Source organism: Pezoporus wallicus, unplaced genomic scaffold (assembly GCF_028554395.1).
Source record: "Pezoporus wallicus isolate ANWC-B61680 ecotype Strahan unplaced genomic scaffold, APGP_CSIRO_Pwel_v1 contig_3952, whole genome shotgun sequence".
Lineage (NCBI taxonomy): Eukaryota > Metazoa > Chordata > Aves > Psittaciformes > Psittacidae > Pezoporus > Pezoporus wallicus.
In genome coordinates, this window is record NW_026635034.1 from 11237773 (window position 1) to 11260268 (window position 22496).

Here is a 22496-nt window from a genome sequence, read left to right on the forward strand (position 1 = left end):
AATTTGGATATAATGCAAACCCAGACTTGAAGGGCTTTTTTTTTAACCTTTTTGTACCAGCTTAATCTTTAAAGTACAGTGATTACTAAAGTGGAGTGGAAGTGTAAGTCAGTTAAGACTGTAGCAAACATGCTTTTTGCACTACAGGAACATATACTGATCTTTGTTAGCGAGTTACACAGATGGGTTAAAGGGAGTACAGACAGAAGAGAAATGTAGACTGAGCTCCATGGTGATATGTGCAGTGGGTTTGGTTTGTTTTTAGTGAAGTCATTCCCTTTTCTTCACATTTTCCTCTTCTGAATTTCTGAAGGCTGAGTACATTGTTTTTTCGACCTGGAAAATAAGAGCCACTTGATCTGTGTAAATACTGGAGAGTCAGGTTTTTAACAGTAACTGGTAAATACCATGCTGTAAAAATATTCTTCCTCTTAACTTAAATTCCAGAACATCACTGATTTGAGTGCTTGGGTTTGTATGGCTCAGTTGAAGAGGTGCTAAGTGTTATACTGCAGAGATAAAACCACCTCTGTCCTTAGGCATGGGTTACAGGCTTATGATTTTCTCTCAAACCATGTTTCATCATACAAAGGTTACACAAAGTTGTGCTTGTTCTTTGAGAAGAGGAGAAACATAATATTCAAGAGAGAAAAGTCCAGAGATTTTAAGACATTTTTGAAATAGAAAATACGAAAATGACCTTCTGAAAATATTCTGTCCCAAGTTAACATGCACAATTACTTAATGTTTACAGATGTTCGTTGTCTTTACAGTTCAGCCAGCATTCATAAATCCGCTGTTTCAGATTGCATAGGAATAGTGTAGGATTTGGAGACCTTATTTACTGTTAACAAAGCTAAAACATGACATCAGAAGTAACTGCTGCCTGACTGTGGTTGTAGAGTTTCACAGTGAATTTTTTTTATAAGTTTCTTGTATGTATTTCACAGTAACATGGTTTAAAGACCTTTAAACTCTCCTTGTTGAGTATTTGCCATTATGTTATATGGTAAAGGCTGCAGTAATGTTTGTAAGTACACATGTAGTGAATGTGGAGGAATGGGGTATTCCAACACAAGAGAATGCTTTTCTAGTAATAAAAAGACTAAATAATAATTAAAAAATACTACAAGTCTTCTCAAACACTAAGGAGAAAAATTAATATTGGCAAAAACTAGGCCAGTGCTTAAGGTGTTATCTTGTTTTAAGGTCTCGTTCAACACTTGGACACACAAGATCACACTGGGGACAAAGCTCTAGTTCTCATGCTGCACGACCTCAAGAACAGCGGAACCGCAGTAGGATTTCCACAGTCATACAGCCGCTGAGACAGAATGCAGCAGAAGTAGTGGACCTTACAGTGGATGAAGATGGTAAGTTGCATTGATCTGAGAAATCTCCTCCCTTTTCAGAAGCAGGATGATCAGTGTAAGGGGAGAGAAATTAATTGCATTGTTTACAACAAAACTATTCTATGAAAATGTCTTAATTCTAAACAAACCAATTTCCAGGCCTGTCAGAAAACCCTCTTGTGGCTTTACTTTTAAAATTAAAGTTTATCCATCCCCAATGGGTCTGCTAGATACAGTTTTTCTTCCAAAACTGACCTGAGTATGTGTCGTGTGTGTTTGAAGGCTGACTCACCAGGCAGAAATTATAGAACAGGTTGGAACTGCTTCTTTTGTAATATGCACTTCAACACTGTAAAATCTATTACTCCTTGTGCTTTGGAATAGTTACTGTTCTTGTAGGCTTTGGAGTAAAAATTACTTTAAAAAAAGGAAGGAAAAAATCCAACCAGAACCAAATCCCCAACAAAACAAAAACCAAACAAGCCAGAAAACAAACCAATAACCCCAAACTAGTAAAGTTTGTTAGGTTTCTGAAGCTGTAACCTTTGTTTCCTAACATTAAAATCTGCTAGCATTTAATAAATCTGTTTCTGCTGAAAATCATAAGAGCAACTTCCATGTATTATCAGAATTTGAGAAGGAGAAACTAAAGCTCTTGTACTTTTTTACAGTTTCATTTTTTGCTGTTGGTGGTGGTTTGGGGGATTTCTTGGGTTCATGTTACTTTTAATTTTTAACAAAAATTTTGTCCTGCTGTGCTTCCATCCCTTAGCATATTGCAAGCTAGTACCTTGCAATACCTTATTCTTCATATTGTCTTGATTTTTGGGGTGGGTTGGAGAGTTGGAAGAGTCGTAATTGGTTTTTGTTTTCTGATGGTTTTTAAGGAAGAGGGTGGGTTAATTTACAGATTCTTTTCTTTATAGATTTACTATGAAGTATCGTAACTGTATCAATGAAGGGGAATCAGAGAATGGTTAGGGTTGGAAAGGACCTTAAGATTATCTAGTTCCACCCCCCCTTGCCATGGGCAGGGACACCTCACACTAAACCATGTTGCCCAAAACTGTATCCAACCTGGCCTTGAACACTGCAAGGTATGGAACATTTACCACTTCTTTGGGCAACCTCCCTCACAGTAAAGAGCTTCTTCCTTATATCTGTCCTGAACTTCCTTTGTTTAAGTTTGAGCCCATTACCCCCTTGTCCTGTCACTACAGTCCCTTTCCACCATCCTTGTAGGCCCCCTTCAGATACTGGAAAGCTGCTGTGAGGTCTCTGTGTACCCTTCTCCAGGCTGAACAGCTCCAATTTTTTCAGCCTGCCTTCATACAGGAGGTGCTCCAGCCCCCGATCATCCTCATGTGCCTCTTCTGGACTTGCTCCAACAGCTTCATGTCCTTTTTATGTTGAGGATACCAGAACTGCAGACAAAACTGAAATGGGGTCTCATAAGAGCAAAGTAAAGGCCATCTATTGCTTTAATTGTACTCTTTAAACATTTTAAATTATAAAATTTAGTCTTAAATTCAGGAATCAAATTATTTTTAAAAATACTATTGCTCAATGAACTTTTACTTTTGTAGTGTGTATATTTATGATGGGACAGAACTGTCTGTATTGCTGATGGTGAGTCCACATAGTAACAGGCTCGCAGGGTGATTGAGGCTGTTAGAATTGAGAACTGTCTGACTGCAGGATTGCTTTCAGAACATATTAGCATCCAGCCTTGAGCCACTGTGTGATCACATGGACATGTTAGGCTATAGGTGTCCTATAGGGCATGCTGTTTTTCTTTCTGAATTTGAACATTAATACATTTCTCCCAAAATGTTTTCCTGTAAATAAAATCCAGTATATTTGAATGCCACATTAAAATGCACAGGATTTTAAATGTAGGTAACAGGTCATGGTTTTTTAATGTAATGAGTTCAAAGACTTGTGAGAAGGGAGATAAGCTTGTTCCTGTGACTTGCTCATACACCTAGTAGATGTAGAGAGCAGTCTTGAAAGCTAGTCATATTGTGTTTCGAAACTTTGTGTAAAAATTATTTGAAGTGCCGTGATGCTTTTTTTTCCCTTTTTTTTCCCCCTGACATCCATGCAGGCATTTTCATTAGCAAAGCAAACCTGAGCTGTTTCTGATGATATTCCCTTTTATGGTATCTCATATTCGTGGTCATGTCATTGCCTTCTTCAGTAATCAGAGATAAATTCAAACTTGCAGTCAAAGGCAGATGTTTTAAAGACTAGATTTGAATTTTGCCCCCAAGTATCCATTTAAATTTTAACCTGTTTACAGCTGTGTAGTAGAGAACAAGATTTACGAAGTGTTTTGTCTCCCTCTATATTAAATATATTCTTAACTATTACCTTTACAATATGCAAAATGAACATACATGTACTTTTAACAGAAGTTTCAAATACTGATTTAATGAATCTGCTTTTAATTGAGTCTAGAAACCAAGTTTATCTTGCTCTAGCCTTTGGTACTCTGCATCTGGAATGACTGAAGTTTGTAAAGTAGCACTGTTTAGTTTAGATGGTATTATGCTGCTCTTGGTTAGTTATCTAGAAGTCTTTGCTTTGTAGGCATTAAAAAAAAATGGTAATAACCAGAGAGTAGTTTGCCTCTGGATTTATAAAGGATTTCAGCAAATGCTGATCACAAAGTACCAAAGTAATTTAATTTCCTTTGTAGCAATATGTTATTCAGTAAATAAAACTTGATCTGTCAGATTTGGTTGGGACTTGATTTTTATATTAATCCTTAAAATTTGAGTTAATTTTTTTTTCTAATGCTGTTTTTTCCACGCACAAGTGAAACAGAATTAACTTTTGTCTTTTGTACCTGTCAGGTTCTTGTGTTCCAACTTGCTCAGCATCTGGCAAGACCAGAATTGAGAATTTCTTGTAAAATTATTTAAAAACAGCAACAGTAATAAACAAATACACCAACCCAAAAACCTCACCAAAACCAACCAACCAGACAAAAACAGAACAAAACCAAATCAAACCAGCTGCTTTTAAAGCTTAAGGAACATGAAAGCTTTTTTTATTTTGCTAGAGCCTACAGTTGTGCCAACCACACCAGCTAGAGTGGAGCCTCAGGTCACCAGTTCTTCTACCAGTAACAGTTCTAGTAGGTCTGCCTCAGAGCAGACCTCTGATTCATCTCAGCAGACTTCTGATTCATCTCCAGACGTCTCCAACATCCAACCCTCTGCAACACCAGAGACGAGTGCTAGTCTTCCCAGTGGCGGCACTGCTGGTAGTTCACCTGGAGGTACAGAATGAGAGCTTTCTAAACTGTTGTGTTGCCCCCTGGTACAAAGGAGGTTAATGGTCGTTCTCTAGATTAAATGGCATGTGAACTTTAACTACTGAACGTTACAGTAGTGATTTGAGAGGACAGGAATCTGATTTCTCCCCAGAGATGAAGGAAGTTGTGCTGAAGCCTTCTGCTTTTGCCTGTAGGAATTATTTAGTTGTACCCAATGAACCACCTTACTTTCTGAGGAGGTAGAATATAGTTCACAGGGAATTGATTCTTCCATTGCAATGTGTTACAGGGGTGTTTTGTAATGTGTGTTGTAAGGAAGTGAAGGAGGTATGTACATTCCTTGAATATCCCTGTATATTACCTGACTGGAAGCACATTTATACAGACCTGTTAGATACCGACCTGTAGTAAAACTGTATCTACATAGCATTCATAACATACCTGAAACATGGATGCTATCTGCAAGTCAGGTGAGGTACAGAAAATCTGAGCTGATCACAGCTGCACAAGAATTTGAGGTCCTTATGCACTAACAACAGGTACAATTTTGCCTCCTTTCCCTGCTGATAACATGGCTTAAATAAGTGGAATACGGCAAGAGTCAGTGGTTCACTTGAGTACATCCACCTGAACCATTTTCCTTTAGTTCATTTGAAAGGCATGCCTAAATCTTTTTCTGTATCCAGTTTGTTTTGTTTTAGTTTAGATCTGGTTTTCAGTCAGTTATTTGTCTGAAGTATAATATCATGAAGTACAATACTTTTTTCTATTTAAGATGCAGTTTTATGGTGATCAGCTTTACTAATTTCTTTCATTTTAATACCAAATTTTCTTTATCTTCAAGATGATATCAGAAGAGCTGCATCTAATACAACACTTGAAACTGGCCCTCCAGCCATGCCAAGGTTACCATCGTGCTGCCCTCAGCATTCTCCTTGTGGAGGACCTTCACAGACTCATCATGCATTGGGGCACCCACACACAAGCTGCTTTCAGCAGCATGGCCACCACTTTCAGCATCACCACCACCACCACCACAACCCTCATCCAGCTGTTCCACTATCTCCTTCATTCAGTGACTCCAGCTGCCCTGTTGAAAGGCCACCTCCAGTGCCTGCACCTTGTGGAGCAAGCAGCAGTTCTGGCACCAGTTACCATGACCAGGCATGTTTAATTCTTGTGACTCCACCTTTGTCATTTCAAGTCATTGCATTTATGAGAGAACGGAATGGGATGTTTGTTCTATAGCAGGCATTACAGAAGGGAACTAAGAGAAAATTTGAGCTATAATATATGGACACACAAAACCTGAAATTTTACAGTCATAATCCTATCACTGACAGCTGACATCCTTTTAACGACTGTAAGATAATAGTGGCTGTTTAAGCAAACCAAACATAAATACCTTGAAATACACTCTGGTGATCATAGCAGTTTTGCAATGCAAATGCTTCAGCTGCTTTAGGAGAAGAAAAAAATAAATAAATCTAATGCTCTGTTTATAAAAGATGTAAGAGAGTTGCTCTTCTAAAACCATTGGGTTTTAAGACTTAATTAAAACCACAGCTCTAAACCAAGACAGTTATTATTAAGAACAATACTGAGGAAACTTAATTTATATCATGCAGAACTGTTAATCTAGTTTCTGTTTTAAGTGTAATACATTTCCGCAACTGAAAACATTAAAGATAAGGGGTTTTGTCTCCAAATATTTTAATGTATGTAGCTCCCACATACTCACTGACTTAGCCATCATGGGGTTTTGGGGTTTGTATTTTACACAGCATGGTGTAATGAATTCGGTCTCTCTCACCAGATTCAAGAACTTAGGAGTAAGAAATGTCAACTATAGTTTAAAGAATGTTCCAGAATTGAGCCTTAAAACTTAAAAATTTGGATCTGAGTTGCTTGTGATTGATTTGGGTTTTATTAATCACATTGTTCGAGGGTTACTATTTTCAATGTCTGAAGAATTGCTTGAAAAAAGATGGTTTGTTTACCCAGCAGGCATTGCCAGTAGACTTAAGCAGCAGCGCTATAAGAAGTCATGGAAGTGGTGCTTTTCATGGAACATCTGCTTTTGACCCCTGCTGTCCTGGTTCATCTTCTCGAACTGCAATTTATGGGCACCAGGCTAGTGCTGGCCCAAGCCAATCAATAACAATAGATGGATATGGATCAAGTATGGTTGCGCAGCCACAGCCTCAACCTCCTCCTCAGGCATCACTCTCTTCCTGTCGGCATTATATGCATTCTCCTTGTAAGTACCAGGTACATGGGGGAAGGACCCAGTCAAACATGAAAACACCTTCCCTGGCTGCCTGTGAAAACTATTACTACCTGCTTGGTTTGATCTTGGAACTTGCCTAGCAAAACATATATTAAGAAATATATTTAAACAGTTCAGGTTGTGTAAAGGATTTGAATGGCATCAAGGTGAGGTTAAAGTATTTTCTTCTCAGTGACCTTAATAATATTCAGACTTCAAAAACTGTATCTACTGTGAAAATATTTTTCATCTCCTTTTGTATTTTAGCAGTGCCTCTTCATTTTGTTTTCCTTGGTCCATACCCCATCCCATTCCCCCAGTGAACTCTGCTTGAGCAAGCTCAGAAAGTGGACTAATTTGTTTGTGATTTCTTTGTTCGGATTTTGTGTCTCTACAGAATGGTGGGCAGGGTGGGTATTGAAAATAAACAAAAAACTTGAAGTAAACTTTCTCCCCATATATTCCTTTTCCAGCATGCATCACACAGGGGCTTGTTTGTGTGTTTGGGGTTTTTTAATTATTAATTTTGTATTGCTAGCACTGGCAAGTGGAATACTTTTGGCTGCAGAAAGTAAGAGTTTCTTGTAGGGTATATTGCTGGAATTACTTAATTTAAAAATTGGATAGGCACATATTCCCACTGCCACTTTTTACATTGGTGGAATAATATTGAAGCATTTGTGTAAAGATAGTTTTTAAAATAAATTTCAGTCATAACCTGCAACTGACCAGATTAAAATCACCTGATGTTTTCATTGCAGATGCTTCTTTGACCAGACCTCTTCACCATCAAGCTTCTGCATGTCCTCACGCTCATGGAAATCCTCCACCACAGCCACAACCTCCACCTCAAGTAGATTATGTTATCCCTCATCCAGTGCATCCTTTCCATCCTTCAATCTCCTCTCATGCATCTTCTCATCCTGTTCCACCTCCACCACCAACTCATCCTTTAGCCAGTGCAGCTGCTCCAATACCACAGCATCTTCCTGCAACACACCAGCCTATATCCCATCACATCCCTGCAACAGCACCTCCAGCACAGAGGCTACATCCTCATGAAGTGATCCAGAGGATGGAGGTCCAGAGAAGAAGAATGATGCAACACCCAACGTATGTCACAAATGTACTCAGAGCAATATCTAAACATATAATTCGTTTCCCTCAGGTTTGTAAAATGTTGCATGTGAATCTCAAACCTTTAGTTGCATGGTTAGGAACTACTAGTATGAAACAATGGTAAAAGGTGTCTTTACATACCTACCAGAGTCATGTGAGCATTAAGACTGAACCTTTTCCCTTACATCTCTGAATAATGCCTTCAGGTAAGGCATGAATGGGCATGGAAGAGAAGCTTCTGTTTCTCTCATCGTCCAGATAACAGGCAGGAATTCCTTTTCAAGCTGAACAGCTTGGAAAGTACATCATGACTTCCTTTCAGATGTATTCCTTGACATTGTGTTTTACCTTGTTGATGCTGCTGAAATTCTTTTTATATAACTAATTTATATAAAATTTTGAACATTTTAAAACAAAATGAACAATTTATCATTAAGAGACTGTTTACCAGGTTAAATTCAGATTGAATTTAAGTACTTAGGTTTACTATGCCTTTACGTCTTTAGAAGAACGACCGAATAGTATCAGTATGAAAATGCGACCAGTGTTGAGATGCAGCTTTGGTGTTACTGTTTAAGAGATGCCACTGTTGTTAAACTAGATTTATGACACTAATACGAACAGAAAGCAGTCCTCACTGTCATGTCTCAAGTGTGGGTACAACAGCTCTAACTTCCTTACAGTCTTTGAATCAGCCATGAAATGTGGAAAAGGCAGCGTGTGAAGGTGCACTGCATTTGTAGAACAGAGAGATTCTCTGTTTTTAAATCTCATCACCTGTTTTAGACTAAAATTGTGGGATAGGCAGCCTGGAAGTTTTACATTCATGGAAATAATTTCAAATTTATATCTTAGACTCATTTTAGGAAAAATGGGCCTACGTGACATAAAATTTTTATGGAATAATGGAAGTTGTTCTGTGGGTATTTTTGTATTAAAATGTTCTTCTAGATTTTTTTCTGTATAGTTATCTATACAGAGTATAAACTGAAGGAAGATGAGACTAGGAGTAGGTTCTACTGATCAGTCTATTCCTATGTTGGTCTGTATTGTTGAAGGAAACTAGTACTTCTAGCCTACTGTATACAAGCTTGATAGGGTTCTCTGGAGAAGTGGCAATTTACAGTGATTAGAACAGTGTGCTGTAAAGTAACTTTATTTCTCTAGACAGGTAAATTTACAAAATGTCTAGTGTACTTTGTCAAGTAGTTTAAGGTGGTACTTAATCTGAACACATTGTACTGCTTCTCACACAATCCAAGTCTCTATGTTGACATAAAAACCAAATTAACAACCTACCCAACAAAAAAAGGAAAACCCACACCAAAAACCCTGAAAACTTTCTTTGTTGGAAGTAATGCAGTGAAAAATACCAAATCATTTCTTTCTGGAACTGGGAAGTGGTAAAGCAACAGAAGTCAGCCAGTAGGTTTCCAAAGATTTGGTTTTTTTCCAAACCTGTAGTTCTGTACCAGCTGGTATGGAAAAACTCTGCATTCTTACTACTTGAGCTATGAGGCAGTTGTGTCCTCTGATTAGTGTATTAAGTTTCCCCTCATTACTTTTGCTTTTATGGTTTTATTGAAAATTAGCTGCAGCATAACTGTGAATGACTGAATGTCAACATGACTGTCATGTGGCCTTTGCTTTCCTACCTGCAGTTTTATGTTAGGACTAAACGCTTTGTCAGTCCTTCTGTAGTGAAGTCTGCCAAAGGCAGATCACAGTAGCTGAAGCTGGCTGTGTCTTTGAATATGATAGTTGTACTGTAATTAGTTTCTAACTTGTATCTAAAGTTGAAATTATTGTATGCAGAGTATTATTTTCATTTTAAATGCATTCCATGAATTCCGTGAGTAACGTTTTGATCATGGATGTTGCTTACTTGAGAATAACAATTACGTGAAATTTACTTCTTGTTTTATGTTGTTCAGACGTGCTCATGAGCGGCCTCCTCCGCATCCTCACAGAATGCATCCCAATTATGGTCATGGGCATCACATTCATGTGCCTCAGACAATGTCTTCCCATCCTCGACAAGCTCCAGAGAGATCTGCCTGGTTAGTAATCAGCTACTGTTTTAGTTGTTCGGGACTCAGGTCAGAAGACCATAATATGCTGATCACAGTGCTGATAATGCTGATAATGATTTTAGAAAATGCTGCATGCACCTGTAGTTTAAAATGTGATGAGGCTGTTAATGGCTTTGAAATAGTGTTTTGAGTACTCAGTATCTTAAATTTATTGCTAGAGGGTTTTATCCATTGATTTTAAAACGGAATTAAGTGTTACTGACTCTAGTTACTTCCAGTGTTGATTTTTAAAATAGGCAAGTAAAGCATTGCCGAACACTATTAGCACATTTATGTTCTTTGTAGAGTTTTGGATTCGAGTTACATACTGTTTTCTCTCATCTTTGAACTTACTTCAAATTGTATCAGGCCCACTCATGAAGGTGACATTTAAGTACCACAGTATATTTATTATGGTCAAGTACATCTTGTTTGTTTGTTTTGTTTTCAATAAGGGAAGAGGTGCAGGCGTGACAGCTGCTGTTCCCACAGCAGGAGCTACAGAGACTCCATGGTCATTATATTTCTGGACATGATAAATGTGGAGTTGGCTCTACAGATTTATCATACTAAATCTTCACAGTTGATTCAAAACCAACTTTCAGTTACATTATGATGTTTAAACGCTGCTAAAGAACCAAGTTTTTAGAAAAAACTTATGTAAAACTGTAGTGGTAGCGCTGCTGTATTGTATACTTTCCAAAGCAGTGGAATAGTATCTAGGAGTTAAGATCTACCTTTACTGTAATGCCACTTTCGTTCTTGTGACAGGGAACTGGGAATTGAAGCTGGTGTGACTGCAGCTACTTATCCTCCAGGACCCTTGCATCCTCACTTGGCCCACTACCATGCACCTCCTCGGCTTCATCACTTGCAGATAGGGGCTCTTCCTCTAATGGTAAGGCAATATCATATGAAAAATTAAGATCATTGCTCATTGTAATTATTTTGTTTGTCAGGAAAATTACTTAATGGCTTACTGCATTTAATTGGACATGTATATGTTGCTGCAAAACTTAATGGTTATTCTGAAGAAGAAAGTGCTCCAGTGTTTGTGTGGTGCTCCCAGACAGGGAGCTAGAATAGGTTCATTGTCAAATAAGAGGAAACAGTATAGGACACTAACATTTCTAACTTCAGCTCTTGTAAAATGAAACATATTTGAGTTTAAATTGCCACTTGCATTGCAATGCATTGACCCTCTGCATCTGATTTTTAAAGTTTAGATTCTTTTTTAATAAATTTTGGATTGTTAAAGGTACCAACTTTCCAGCCAGTGCATGAGAATTAGCACTGATGCTTTGTTACAGCGTGTATACAGCATACAGCACAGCTGGAGTTCCATCTAGAGTTGTTTGTTCATCATTTGGTGTTCATCACCCTAATTCTGTGTGATAAAGTACATAATTTTGAGCAGCAGGAAGTGTGAGGGTAAAACCAGTCCCATGCTGCACATAATCTACAGTAGAAAACTAAGGAAAATCAGCGTAACTGACTTTTACAGAATATTACGTTTCAAAGAGTGTTTGTAGGTTTATTTAAAATATTCTTACTCCGTTTAATGAAAACTCAAAGACCCAATTTTAGTTTAGCGGAGTATGTTCAGTGTTTCTGCGTGGTATTCTGTGTAGCTAAACCACATTATTTAATGTTCTTAAAATTAGATAATCTAATAAAAATTGTGGGCTCCTCTGTAAATGAACGCTGAAATTGTAATTAAAAATCAACCTGCAAGTCTTGCCTGTTCAGAATCCCTCCTTTAGTAGCCAGAATTGACATCTAGGGATTGAAAAGTAAATTTACAGCCAATACTGTAATAGCTGTTGCTTCATAGTCTGGTTTCACATTGCTTGCTTCTTGCTATTTAGAATCCTGAAGTACTTCCCTGACATATCAGGGTTGGTAATCCGTTGATTCACAGCTTGCATACTTAAGCACACGCTTTCTAGTGTAGAATCTGGTGTATTATTGCGGCCAACAAGTTTCTTACTGCAAAACCTTACCTCCTATGCATCATCTAGTCAAATTAAGATTTTTCTGTATTCTCCTTCACTTAAGTGTCTTTATAAGTAGATGAAAAAGAGGCTTGCCTCTCTTACTGGTATTTCATGTGTGGTACTCTAGCAGATAGTATCAGTTGCTTTAGATTCTCAAAGGGAAAGGGCCCTCCTAGTAGTTCAGAGACCAGCAATTGCATTAGGAAGCAGCAAGTTAAACATACGTCTTTTTTATCTCATTTTGTATCAGGGCTGATAAGGCAATTATGGGATTTATTTCCACTATTGCTGTGAAGTTTTGAGAAACTTCATCGTTCAGCTGATCGTTATATTACAGTGTGATGAGAAACCTGGAGTTGTATTTTAACTTTCATAGGGATATTCCTACAACTGAAATGTTACACAGGCAAGCAGATGGGACCCCACTGATCATCTTTTTAGCAGTAGAATGGAAGAAAGCTGTGATAGAGAATCTTCAGAAGCATTTCCTGAGTATGTGATTAAAATACTTGAGGGAGTTTTGCCCTTCTGCTCAGGGGCTGGTGTTACTAATTGATAAGTGCCAGACAAAATAGGTTTTTTAACGCTACAGAAATGTGTTTGTGTAGGGATATCTAGTCCTTGTAACAGTAATTCATGAATCTCCGGGTGAAATGTTACTGAAGTTGTTTGTACTTTGAGGTTTTGCACACACTGTACTGACAGTGTGTTTCACAGTGTGGATAGACTGCTGTAAGCAGTACTTCATCACGTGTTTGGGATCTGTTTTGAACTTTGCTGTGATCAGACCGAGTGGAACAACTTTGAAGTTGTGTTCTGAGTCTGACTAATTTGAAGTGTGTTCCTATTGCAGACTAGAAGAGCACAGAAGCAGGTGGTTAGAGCACTGCTAGGCATTATATATACAATGAGTTCAAAGCATTACAAATACTTTTAGATGATTCTACCCCTTCTGTGGCAATAATGAATGCCAGAGGTTTCTTCGTTTGCATATATGCGAGAATACAGATCTGTCAGGAAAATTTACTTTGAATATAGAGCAGTTAGTGAAGTTTTTCATCTAATAAACTTAACTGGATATTAAGCAAAAGTGCCATTTTAGTTTTTATTAAAGAGCAGCAGATCAATTGCAGCTGTCACCTGAGTTTTTTTTAATTGTAGCTTCAGGAATAGAGGCAGGGGAGGAGAGGCTGAACTGTGATTAGAGTCCTTCTGTCAAATGATTAATGTTATGAGTGCTTTCTTCTTTCAGTACATACAGAGGGTACTAAATTGCAATTTACAAGGCTCCTTAGTAGTATTCTTGGTGCAGGTCATCAAATGTTGATGTTTTCCATTCTTTATGAGGGGGTGGAGTGTCTTTTAAAGTAACTCATGCAGTAGTTCAACTAAAAAAATTGTGTCAAATCCACTTTTCTGAAATAGCATGCTGCCCAATAAGCAGTGTGCATTATTTTGTGTTCTCAAGTACTAAAACCCATTCAAAATACTGCCAGACCATAAAGGGCATAATGGGAGATTCGAGCTTTAATAGCACTAGTATTGTGCTATTAAATTATTGTGATATCTGTATCAAATTTCAGATTTTTAACTGGATGCAGATACCCCTATTTTCATGTAATCAGTGCTGGAATGTAAGACTGCCATTTAATCCTCAGGGAGAGAAAATGCTCAGGATAAGTTGGGGGAGATAATTAGTGTTCAGCAGCTTTGGCAGTCCAAATAGAGGATGGGAGAAGTAAAATTTCCTTCACCTGTTTAAATGTTATTTCAGGAGGAATCCTAGATGAAAAACAGTTAAAAGAGCTTCCTGCATATCTGTGACAAGGATTAGGCTGCTTCCCTCCTTGATATAAGTTACTTTAAGGGTGACCCTGGCTCAGAGTAGTCTTTGTTCCCATTGTTAGTGCTTTAAGGTTGTGTCTATGTTGCAGAAAGATCTCTGTCAGAGTGATTTTTTTGAGATGGATTTCATTCTGGACAAATACCCATTCTGCAAACTTAAACCTTTTCAGGAAGAATCAACTAAGGATCAGTGCATGGCATAACTAATGAAACATTCACACGAGAGAGGCACAGAAGATGGGAGTTTTGTCTGTTTTGTCTGTTTTCTGCTGTGACTGCTTGTTGTTAGATGCCACTTCAGTATCTGTTTACTCTGAATGACCTTGTCTGCTCTTTGGGCACTGCAGATGAAAGGCTTTTTGTCCCTGAGTGCCAAGCACCAGTTATCACATCTGGGTGGACAGGATGGAAATTTCCATAATGTAATAAGCTGCGATAGATGTTAAAAAGAGCATGACTTTTTCATAATGGGCTAGATATTAGCTGTAATTCTGACTTATTGCTGTAAGCAGTATCCAAGCAGAATTCCTTTTCTTCTGTTGCTTCAGGAAAGAGGCATCCTAGTTTGTAATGCAATTTGGAAGGGAAAAGGTACAAAAATACATCACCAGAAGGTGTTCCTAATTTGGCCTGAGGAGGCCTTGAAATGGCCCCCCTCTCTGTACTGCCAGCTCTCTGGTGTCTTGTTTCCCAGATGTTACCCGTTTACCTAAATGACTGTGTTTACAGCTGTGTTTAGCTGTAAAACAATTACTTTTTATAACTGCAAAGCTGAAAATATTTCTTAACATTTTTCAGGCTTCATAAAACAAGAATGTATTAGAAAAATAGAGAATGTTATTTGCTATAGTTTCAAAAATTTGCAGACATTAATTCAGAAATTGTGATTTATTTGAGCTTTGAAACAGGGACTTACTCTGAATATGAGTTTGTTACTTGGACACTTAAAAAATCAGTGCTTTATATTTAAAACCAGCTCTGTTAGAGGGTTCTTTTTATGAATTGGATTTGTTCCTTTTTGTGGATGGCGGTTGAAGGTTAAACTAGAAGGTTAAAACTAGAAGATGTTACTTCTTCCCTCTTCCATCTTCTCCTTTTCAAAGAGGAAAGGTAAAATCTCTTCAGCTCTGAACTGATAACTAAATTTCAGATGGAATATAGACCTGAAGTAAGCAGTGTTTCCATTTGCTTTATAACTTAGTGTACTTCTGCGCTTGTTTAAGTAAATAAATTTGGTAGTTAATAGAAGCTTTTTCAAACCAAAAGTTCACCTTGAACCAAATTTAGCTGCATTTTTTGAAAAAGAAAATGGACTTTGTAATGCAGCTGCTACTTCTTCCCTTAATATAAACATGAACTACTGGCTTGTTTGGGGGTGTGTTTTTGGTTGGGGGGGTGGGGTGGTGGTAGAATATAGGCTGTTTAACAGCACTCAGTATGTTTCCCTCAGACTCTGATACAGTTAGGTCTTAGTTATACAGCACCCATTACTTGTTCCTTTGCATGTTGTCTCTATGAAAGCTGCAACTTTTCCTTGTTTGAATTTGGCAGAGGTGTTACACTGTTCCCCAGCAGCGTATTTTGAAGGCCCATTTATTAGCATAAAAAGGTATAGTTCCAGTCAAGTATTTCTGTTGTCAAAGTTCAGTAGTTTGTTATGGTGTGTACTCTGAGAACTTCTTGGTTGGTTTTGAAGTGTTAAAATTTAGTAGGCTTTTTAAATAGTGTCTAGTAGCAGAAATTGTTCCAAACAGGAGACCTGTCCAGGTGCATGTCCTTGTAGTTTGTAAACTCCAACCTCTGAGGCAGTTGGAACTGAAATTACTGCATTACAGCAATACGCCTGTGACTTCACAGCTCTGGTAATGTTGCAGTGCCCGTGCTATCAGGCATACTGTTTTCCAGCAGTCTCTCTTCAAATCCTGGTGAATCAAAAAAACAACAATTAATGAAAATCAGTCCTGAGACATGGGTTAGGTTTTGTCAGGAGCCTCCTCTGGGGTGGAGGCAATCAATTCGCAGTGTAGTAACAGGCAGTGAAAACTCCCAACTGATGCCAAACAGATCTATGAATAATAAAAACCTGGGACAAGTATTTTCATAGTGGATGAGTGACCTGATTCTTTAAATGCACAATTAAATGGAGAATGGATCATAAATCACCACTTATCTGAGATTGATTTCTTACAATGTGGTTTTTACATGCTGTATTTTTAATGCATTCTCCTTTATTACAGCCATAGTTTATATTGTCAAAGAGTAAGTCCTGTGACACCAACAGATTGTTACTTACATGAAATATTTAGGTATGCAGATGACTATATATATGTTGTGATATAAAATTCTATATTTGCAATCACATTGAATTCACAGATTGGTATATAATTTCTGTAAATACATTCTGCATATTTCATAACAACAGTAGAACTTTACATTGATACATTCGAGTTTGCCGCAGTCATCCTGTCTTGCTTGTTTCCCATCTCCAACTCTAACTCATACCAGACCAACAGATATTTAGCCTGCTTATGAGAGGCACACCCTGTATTGGGATTCTGCAAAGTTAAATCTTCAGTTTCTATTTCTCTGGTTTGTAAAACTCAAATATTGATGTATGTGGTTTATATTGGCCCTACATGCTCATCATTTAACAAGCACCGTGCTGTAAACTGCTGCAGTCAGATTCTATTGTTATTTTTTCTGAAAAAAGTTATTTATGGCAGAGGAATCTTTTCTATCCATGTTAGCTTTTTGTTACCAGACTGCATTTGACAAGTATCTGAAAGTATCTTATTTGTCTCTTTTGTAACTCGCATAGTCTAGGTTTATGTTTTCACAATTCTTTTCAGTTTTACACCTTGATATATGTCAAGCTTAGAAGTGTCTGTTGGAAGTAAGAAGAGTCACACATGGATACCTGATTCAGTAATATTTGGGATGTCTGACTTGATGAATTTTGAGCTGTCATATACAGCAGCAGAGACATTCCCAGCTGATAGCACAGAAGATAGTACTTAATGTTATTTCCAAACGAACTGCTGCTTGCAACCCTTCTATCAGTGCACTCTAAATGACTAAGCAAACAATCTGCTGCTTATTTTGGATTTTTTTTATTCTTCACCTGTTCATTAAAATGTTTCTGACAAAAAGTGAATGCTATTATACACTCATCTTCCCTGGGGTGAAAGTGAAACGTGGAAGACCTGCTGTGAAGGTGGTCCTTTGTATATAAGCTACCTTTCTGCTTTCCTGTATGAAAAGCCCTGGTGGTTGAAGTGCCTGTAGTATCACTGGATGGTGGTATTTTGTTCACTGCTTGTCTCCCCTGACATGCAAGGTAGTTAGTGGATGCTTGAATATGGAGTATATATTGAGTTGCCTCTGACTTTAGATCCGAGTTTTGAGTGTTATGTTTTTGATCTGCCTCTCATTTTCAAGCATGTCTGCAGATGTTCAGTTGTTTGCAGTAAGATCAGGATATTGGCTCTTTTTCCAGACTTAGTATTAGCCTTGTTTCTTCTCTGGTATGAAAAACTTGTATTTGAGGATATATAGGAACTCATTTTTGTAACTTCATGCATAGCTTTTAAGGTGTCTTGTTTACAAAAGTAGGTAGATATTTATGGTGGTTTATACAAAGTAGGTTGAGATTTTGAGACTTTGGAAGTGAGACCAAGCAATATGTCATACAGGTGTGGAGAAATAAGAGGATTTTGTCTCACTTCTGTTTCTAGTTACATTTAGACAGCTCAGAGTGGTGGTGTTCTATGCTGTTGGTTGGAATTGCACGTTTAAGTTGAGGAGTATAAATAATAAGTGATTCAATAAAAGCAAAAGGATCTTAAATTTTACAAAGTGAACAGTAAAATACAGAAACTGTTCTGAATAGGTTTAACTTAACATCTGCTGTTTGAATAGGTACCAGACATGGCGGGCTACCCTCACATCCGTTACATTTCATCGGGATTGGATGGAACATCATTCAGAGGCCCTTTCAGGGGCAATTTTGAGGTTTGTAATAGAATAAAACTAGATATATGTCAAAATGTGGCATGATGGAATATGGGGAGGGTGTATGGTAGAGCTAGTTCTGTATATAGATGTAAAAGTCATAAAATATCCTTTATTTATAGAGTGACCTCACTGTTGTGAACCGGGGTAAAAGGTACCCTGGACAATGTAGACTTAGGTGGTTATTAACTGATACTACATCTTGCTCTGCCCACCACCCAGTTAGTAGGATGTTCTATTCACATAAGCTGGTAAATGTTAGTGATGTTTCCAAATAACTGTGCCAGGATCCTCCTAGTGAGGGTGAAACTTGGCAACTTTAACAGTGCTGTCCTCTTTGTTATGTAGTGCAGGAATTGAAACTGAGGGAAGAAGAGGCAGGGGGAAGAAAAAATAAAAGGTATCAGATGCAGAGAGTTAATGACCTAGTCCACTGAAAACATCATCAGTGACATCTCATGGTTCTGATAAACTTCATTGCTGGAGAAAAATAAATCATTGTATTTCAAATTAAGCAACGCATTTTCTGCTAAGCCTTAATGACTGTTAGAAAGCAAATATTTGCATAATACATTTCAGTTCCATTTTCCTCATTAGATACGCAATTATGTGTGAACATACTGTTAACCAGTCTTAGCTGACAAACAATTTCTGATTTTTATTTTTTTTAGTAGTGAAATAGTGTTTCCCTACATCTTAAAATACCAGGCAGTGTTGGTGTGGGTTTTTTTACAGAAACTCATACTTTTTCCCTCCTGGCATACTCGTTTGCTTTGTCTGTATTTCAGTAATTTGGGAATTGAGAGTTTGTCATCCTGCAAATACGTTAGAATAATCACTCAAAATAGTTGAAATAGCAGTTTTTACACGGTTTATGCCTTACTGATTTTTTTTTTTTAGGAGCTGATTCACTTGGAGGAACGATTAGGCAATGTTAATCGTGGAGCAACACAGGGAACTATAGAAAGATGCACATATCCACATAAATACAAAAAGGTGAGGATTTCTCAAATTGTGGCCCATCTGTATTACTTCTTTGAAAGTGCAGTAATGTTTATGGCTAGGTTAAATCTGCAGAAAGGGCAGATTCAGGGAGTGCATGTTTTCTGTATCTTGCAGTTTCAAGGATTGTAAGCAAAGCCTGTGTGGCAAAGCTTACAATGCCACTTCTTTCACAAAGATAATTTTAAGCTTGGTCCCTAGATAAAGAGCTACTATAATGTGAAAAACAAAAGTGGTTTAATAAGACTTAACTTTTCCAGCAGTTATGAGTAGCCCTGTGAGCATGAAATTATTGGTAACAGTTATATTGTTAAGGGACTTAAGTGAAAATTCATTAAATAATATTGTTAATGATGCTTATCTGCTTGGTATGTATCATTCTAGCCTTTACTGTGATCACAGTAGGAAGACTGAGACATTAGAAAGTTTTGAATCTGGAACAGAATTTGGGCAACTCTAAGTTGTCTCTCAGTTTGAGTCTATGATACCATAATATAGAGTCCTATCCACATAATGAAATGAATATGTTTATACATAGACTACAAGTAAAAGGATTGGTTGCAACAATATGAAATTAATATATTGTCAATCCAATGGATTTTTGTAATTAACAATAGTTAAATCTGATTTGTCCTGTGATTTTGCTCCAAGTGCTTGTTCTAGATTGATTCTGGTTCAAATACATTTGAATAAATATTATGAAAAGTTTTCAAAAAAGTATGTGTTGAATATGTACTAAAAACAGTTTTTCTTCAGTTTGTCAATAATGTCATCTCTGCTAATAAGGTAACAACTGATTGGTTCTCACAGAGGAAACTGCACTGCAAGCAAGATGGGGAGGAAGGAACAGAAGAAGACACTGAAGAAAAATGTACCATCTGTTTGTCTATATTGGAGGAGGGTGAAGATGTCAGGTAAATTGTATCACTGAATATCAGAACATAGTGTTAATATTCTGGGTTTGAGACCATATTTGAGTATAGAACACTACTCTGCAATACTCCCTGCAATTGAAAACACACTTTTCAGTTTCTGTTGTCTTCGGGCAGAATGTAGGTTATGTTTTACAGTCTTCCATAAGTTGACTGCCTGTCTTATGACATAAGCCCAAGCCAAGAACCCTCAATTAAGCAGGCTTTCAGTGTATCTTAAGACAGATTTAAATTGGTATAGTAGAGCAGAAGCTAGCTGATGCTTGACTTCATTGCCCGTATGTATTTCTTCTTGGAACTAGAGAAAACACAGGTTCAACTGGAAAGGCCAGTGAAACTTGGGGAAGAACATGCACATGCAAAAAAGACCCTGACACTTCAATAGCAAAGCCCACATTACTGTTTTTATGCAGTAGGTATGTTGATGTGGAAATGCTTTATTAACACTAATGTTTTTCTGTTCTTATGACAGGCGCCTGCCATGTATGCACCTTTTCCACCAAGTATGTGTGGACCAGTGGCTCATTACTAATAAGAAGTGCCCCATTTGCAGAGTGGACATTGAGGCTCAACTGCCTAGTGAAAGTTGACGCCGCTTTCCAGAACTCTTATCGTCCCTCTCCCTCCCTTATCCTTCCTGGTACTGCAGTCAACCAAAGAGAAGACAGTCGAGTTTCAGTGTATTTATAAAACTTCTTTTAGGTTTTACATTTTTTTTTTCTTTTCATTACTGTATTTTTGCATGGTTCCTTGTATTGCGTTTGTTTGCACATATTATGGGCTTTGTGACCCCAGACTTGCAGGCAAGACTAGCTGCTTTAGGAAGTAGAATTGTGTGGTCTCTTGTTTTTTGGTTTTGTTTTTCTGTTTTTTACATAGTATCAAGCTTTGAAAGTATAATTTCACTCATTACTAACCTTGGATTCCTTAATTTAATTGGTCATATATTTAGTTTAAATGTATAAAGATCATCTAGAAAATGACAATATGTATTGAGACATTCCTTAATTAGGAAGAAATGGCTGCTGTATATTTACAATATCAGTTCTGAGTCAAATAACATCCTTAATACTGGGAACAGAATATGAACTATATTCAGTTTGACTGATACATATAGCATACTCACCACCAGAGTTTTTGTCTGATCAGATTTTTGTGTTCGTTTTTGAAATTTCAGCACAATGCAGATATATTTGAATGTCAATATTAAACATTTAGACTGCTGTTCAGATTGTATTTATCATTTTCTTCTTGTGTCTAGAAATTTGAATCCCTAACTTAAATACTTGCTGCTGTGAAACAGCTCTAGTGAACACTAAATGTTGATTTCAGTTAGCTGGGTTGTAGATACTTGCAGATTGACAGAATTATTAGGGAAGTGGAAAAAGAGCTTAGAAACTGCTTGGTCTTCTGCTAACTTAAGTGAAGTATCTCCGCACACTGAGGTTTTGGGGTTTTTTTTACTATGAAACCATTCAATGAGGACTTAGAGCTGCAGGGTTTTTGTTTTGGTGTTTTTCATTTTGGGTTTTGTTTGTGGGGGAGGCAGATATACATGCATTCATAGAACTTCTGAGGGTTCCAGGTGTGTCTTGGGATTTCGATTAGTTTAATAAAGTTAGCTAAATCCACTTGCCTCTTGTTTTATTTTTTCATTAGTAAATTGAAAGCCTGTAAATTTCTGTAGAAACTGAGACACAAATTATGTGGTTACCTAGTTTTTGCCTTGATCATAGATTCCCTCTATAAATTACCAACAGTCCATCACTGATTGAAATATTTTCTATAGTTAAGATTTGCTGCATAATATAGTATATAGAATTAAGTTATAATGTACTAACATTTCGCCTTTGGAGGAGGTTTTAAATCCACATCGGGATTCAAGTTGCTTATCAACATTCTTTCACATATAATAGATTATGGTTTATTTAAATGTGCTCAATGTTGCAAAATGCAAATGTGTAAAACCATTGAGACAGTATTACTGTCACTTTGGAAAAGATGTTCCTCGGGGATCATATATGAACATGTCCATAAGCTTGCATTAAGCCACCTGCTTTGTAAGTGGATTGAATAATAAATACCTTCAGTTTCTCTTGTCTTTGTCTTTCATAACCAGATCAAGTGTAAAATGGTTTACAGTAAACCTAGAAGATGAACTGTTGTTTACACTAACTGATCCATTTATAAATATTACCTTATCTAATTTGATGCCTGTTTTTGTCTGGTTAAAGCTGCTTCCTTTCCATTTTAATTTTTTTTTCATCTGTTAGGAGTAGCATTTGCCAGTGCAGTGTCTATTGCTGGCAATAAACTTAACATCTTGGGCACTGAGGCTTTAAGTGGAGAGAAATTTTATTCCAGCATGTGCGATAAATGGACATTTTTAAACTTAATTGTATTGCTAAAACTGAACTTAAAACCACTATGTGCTTGTACAATGGGGGATATGGGAGAGAGGCAACACATGGTTTGACTGCTTCAAAACCTGACATGGTTTTATGCTAAAGGTTCTTAAACTTTATGGGTGTAGGAAACTGAAAGTGAGTATGAAGTTGAAGCTGCATTGGTAGAAATGAATAAAAGTAACTGGAAGGACTGAACAGACTTTCTG

The 22496-nt window shown here is 37.3% G+C and overlaps 1 protein-coding gene across 8 annotated transcripts in view; it reads left to right on the forward strand.

Moving 5' to 3' along the window:
* The window catches only part of RNF111 (ring finger protein 111), a 53274-nt gene extending 31298 nt beyond the window's left edge, over window positions 1-21976 (forward strand). For 2 of the 8 annotated variants that reach the window (XM_057398649.1, XM_057398655.1), the window contains exons 4-14: window positions 1210-1373; window positions 4420-4638; window positions 5480-5799; window positions 6640-6895; window positions 7666-8017; window positions 9958-10083; window positions 10867-10993; window positions 17856-17948; window positions 18849-18944; window positions 19737-19864; window positions 20355-21976. In XM_057398649.1, the coding sequence (XP_057254632.1) occupies window positions 1210-1373; window positions 4420-4638; window positions 5480-5799; window positions 6640-6895; window positions 7666-8017; window positions 9958-10083; window positions 10867-10993; window positions 17856-17948; window positions 18849-18944; window positions 19737-19864; window positions 20355-20472 (1999 nt within the window). In that variant the 3' untranslated portion in view covers window positions 20473-21976. Of the gene's footprint in view, window positions 1-1209; window positions 1374-4419; window positions 4639-5479; window positions 5800-6639; window positions 6896-7665; window positions 8073-9957; window positions 10084-10866; window positions 10994-17855; window positions 17949-18848; window positions 18945-19736; window positions 19865-20354 lie in introns of those variants that run through there. The other 6 variants (XM_057398618.1, XM_057398608.1, XM_057398629.1 and 3 more) reach the window with 6 other exon arrangements.
* The last annotated feature ends 520 nt before the right edge of the window (window positions 21977-22496 follow it).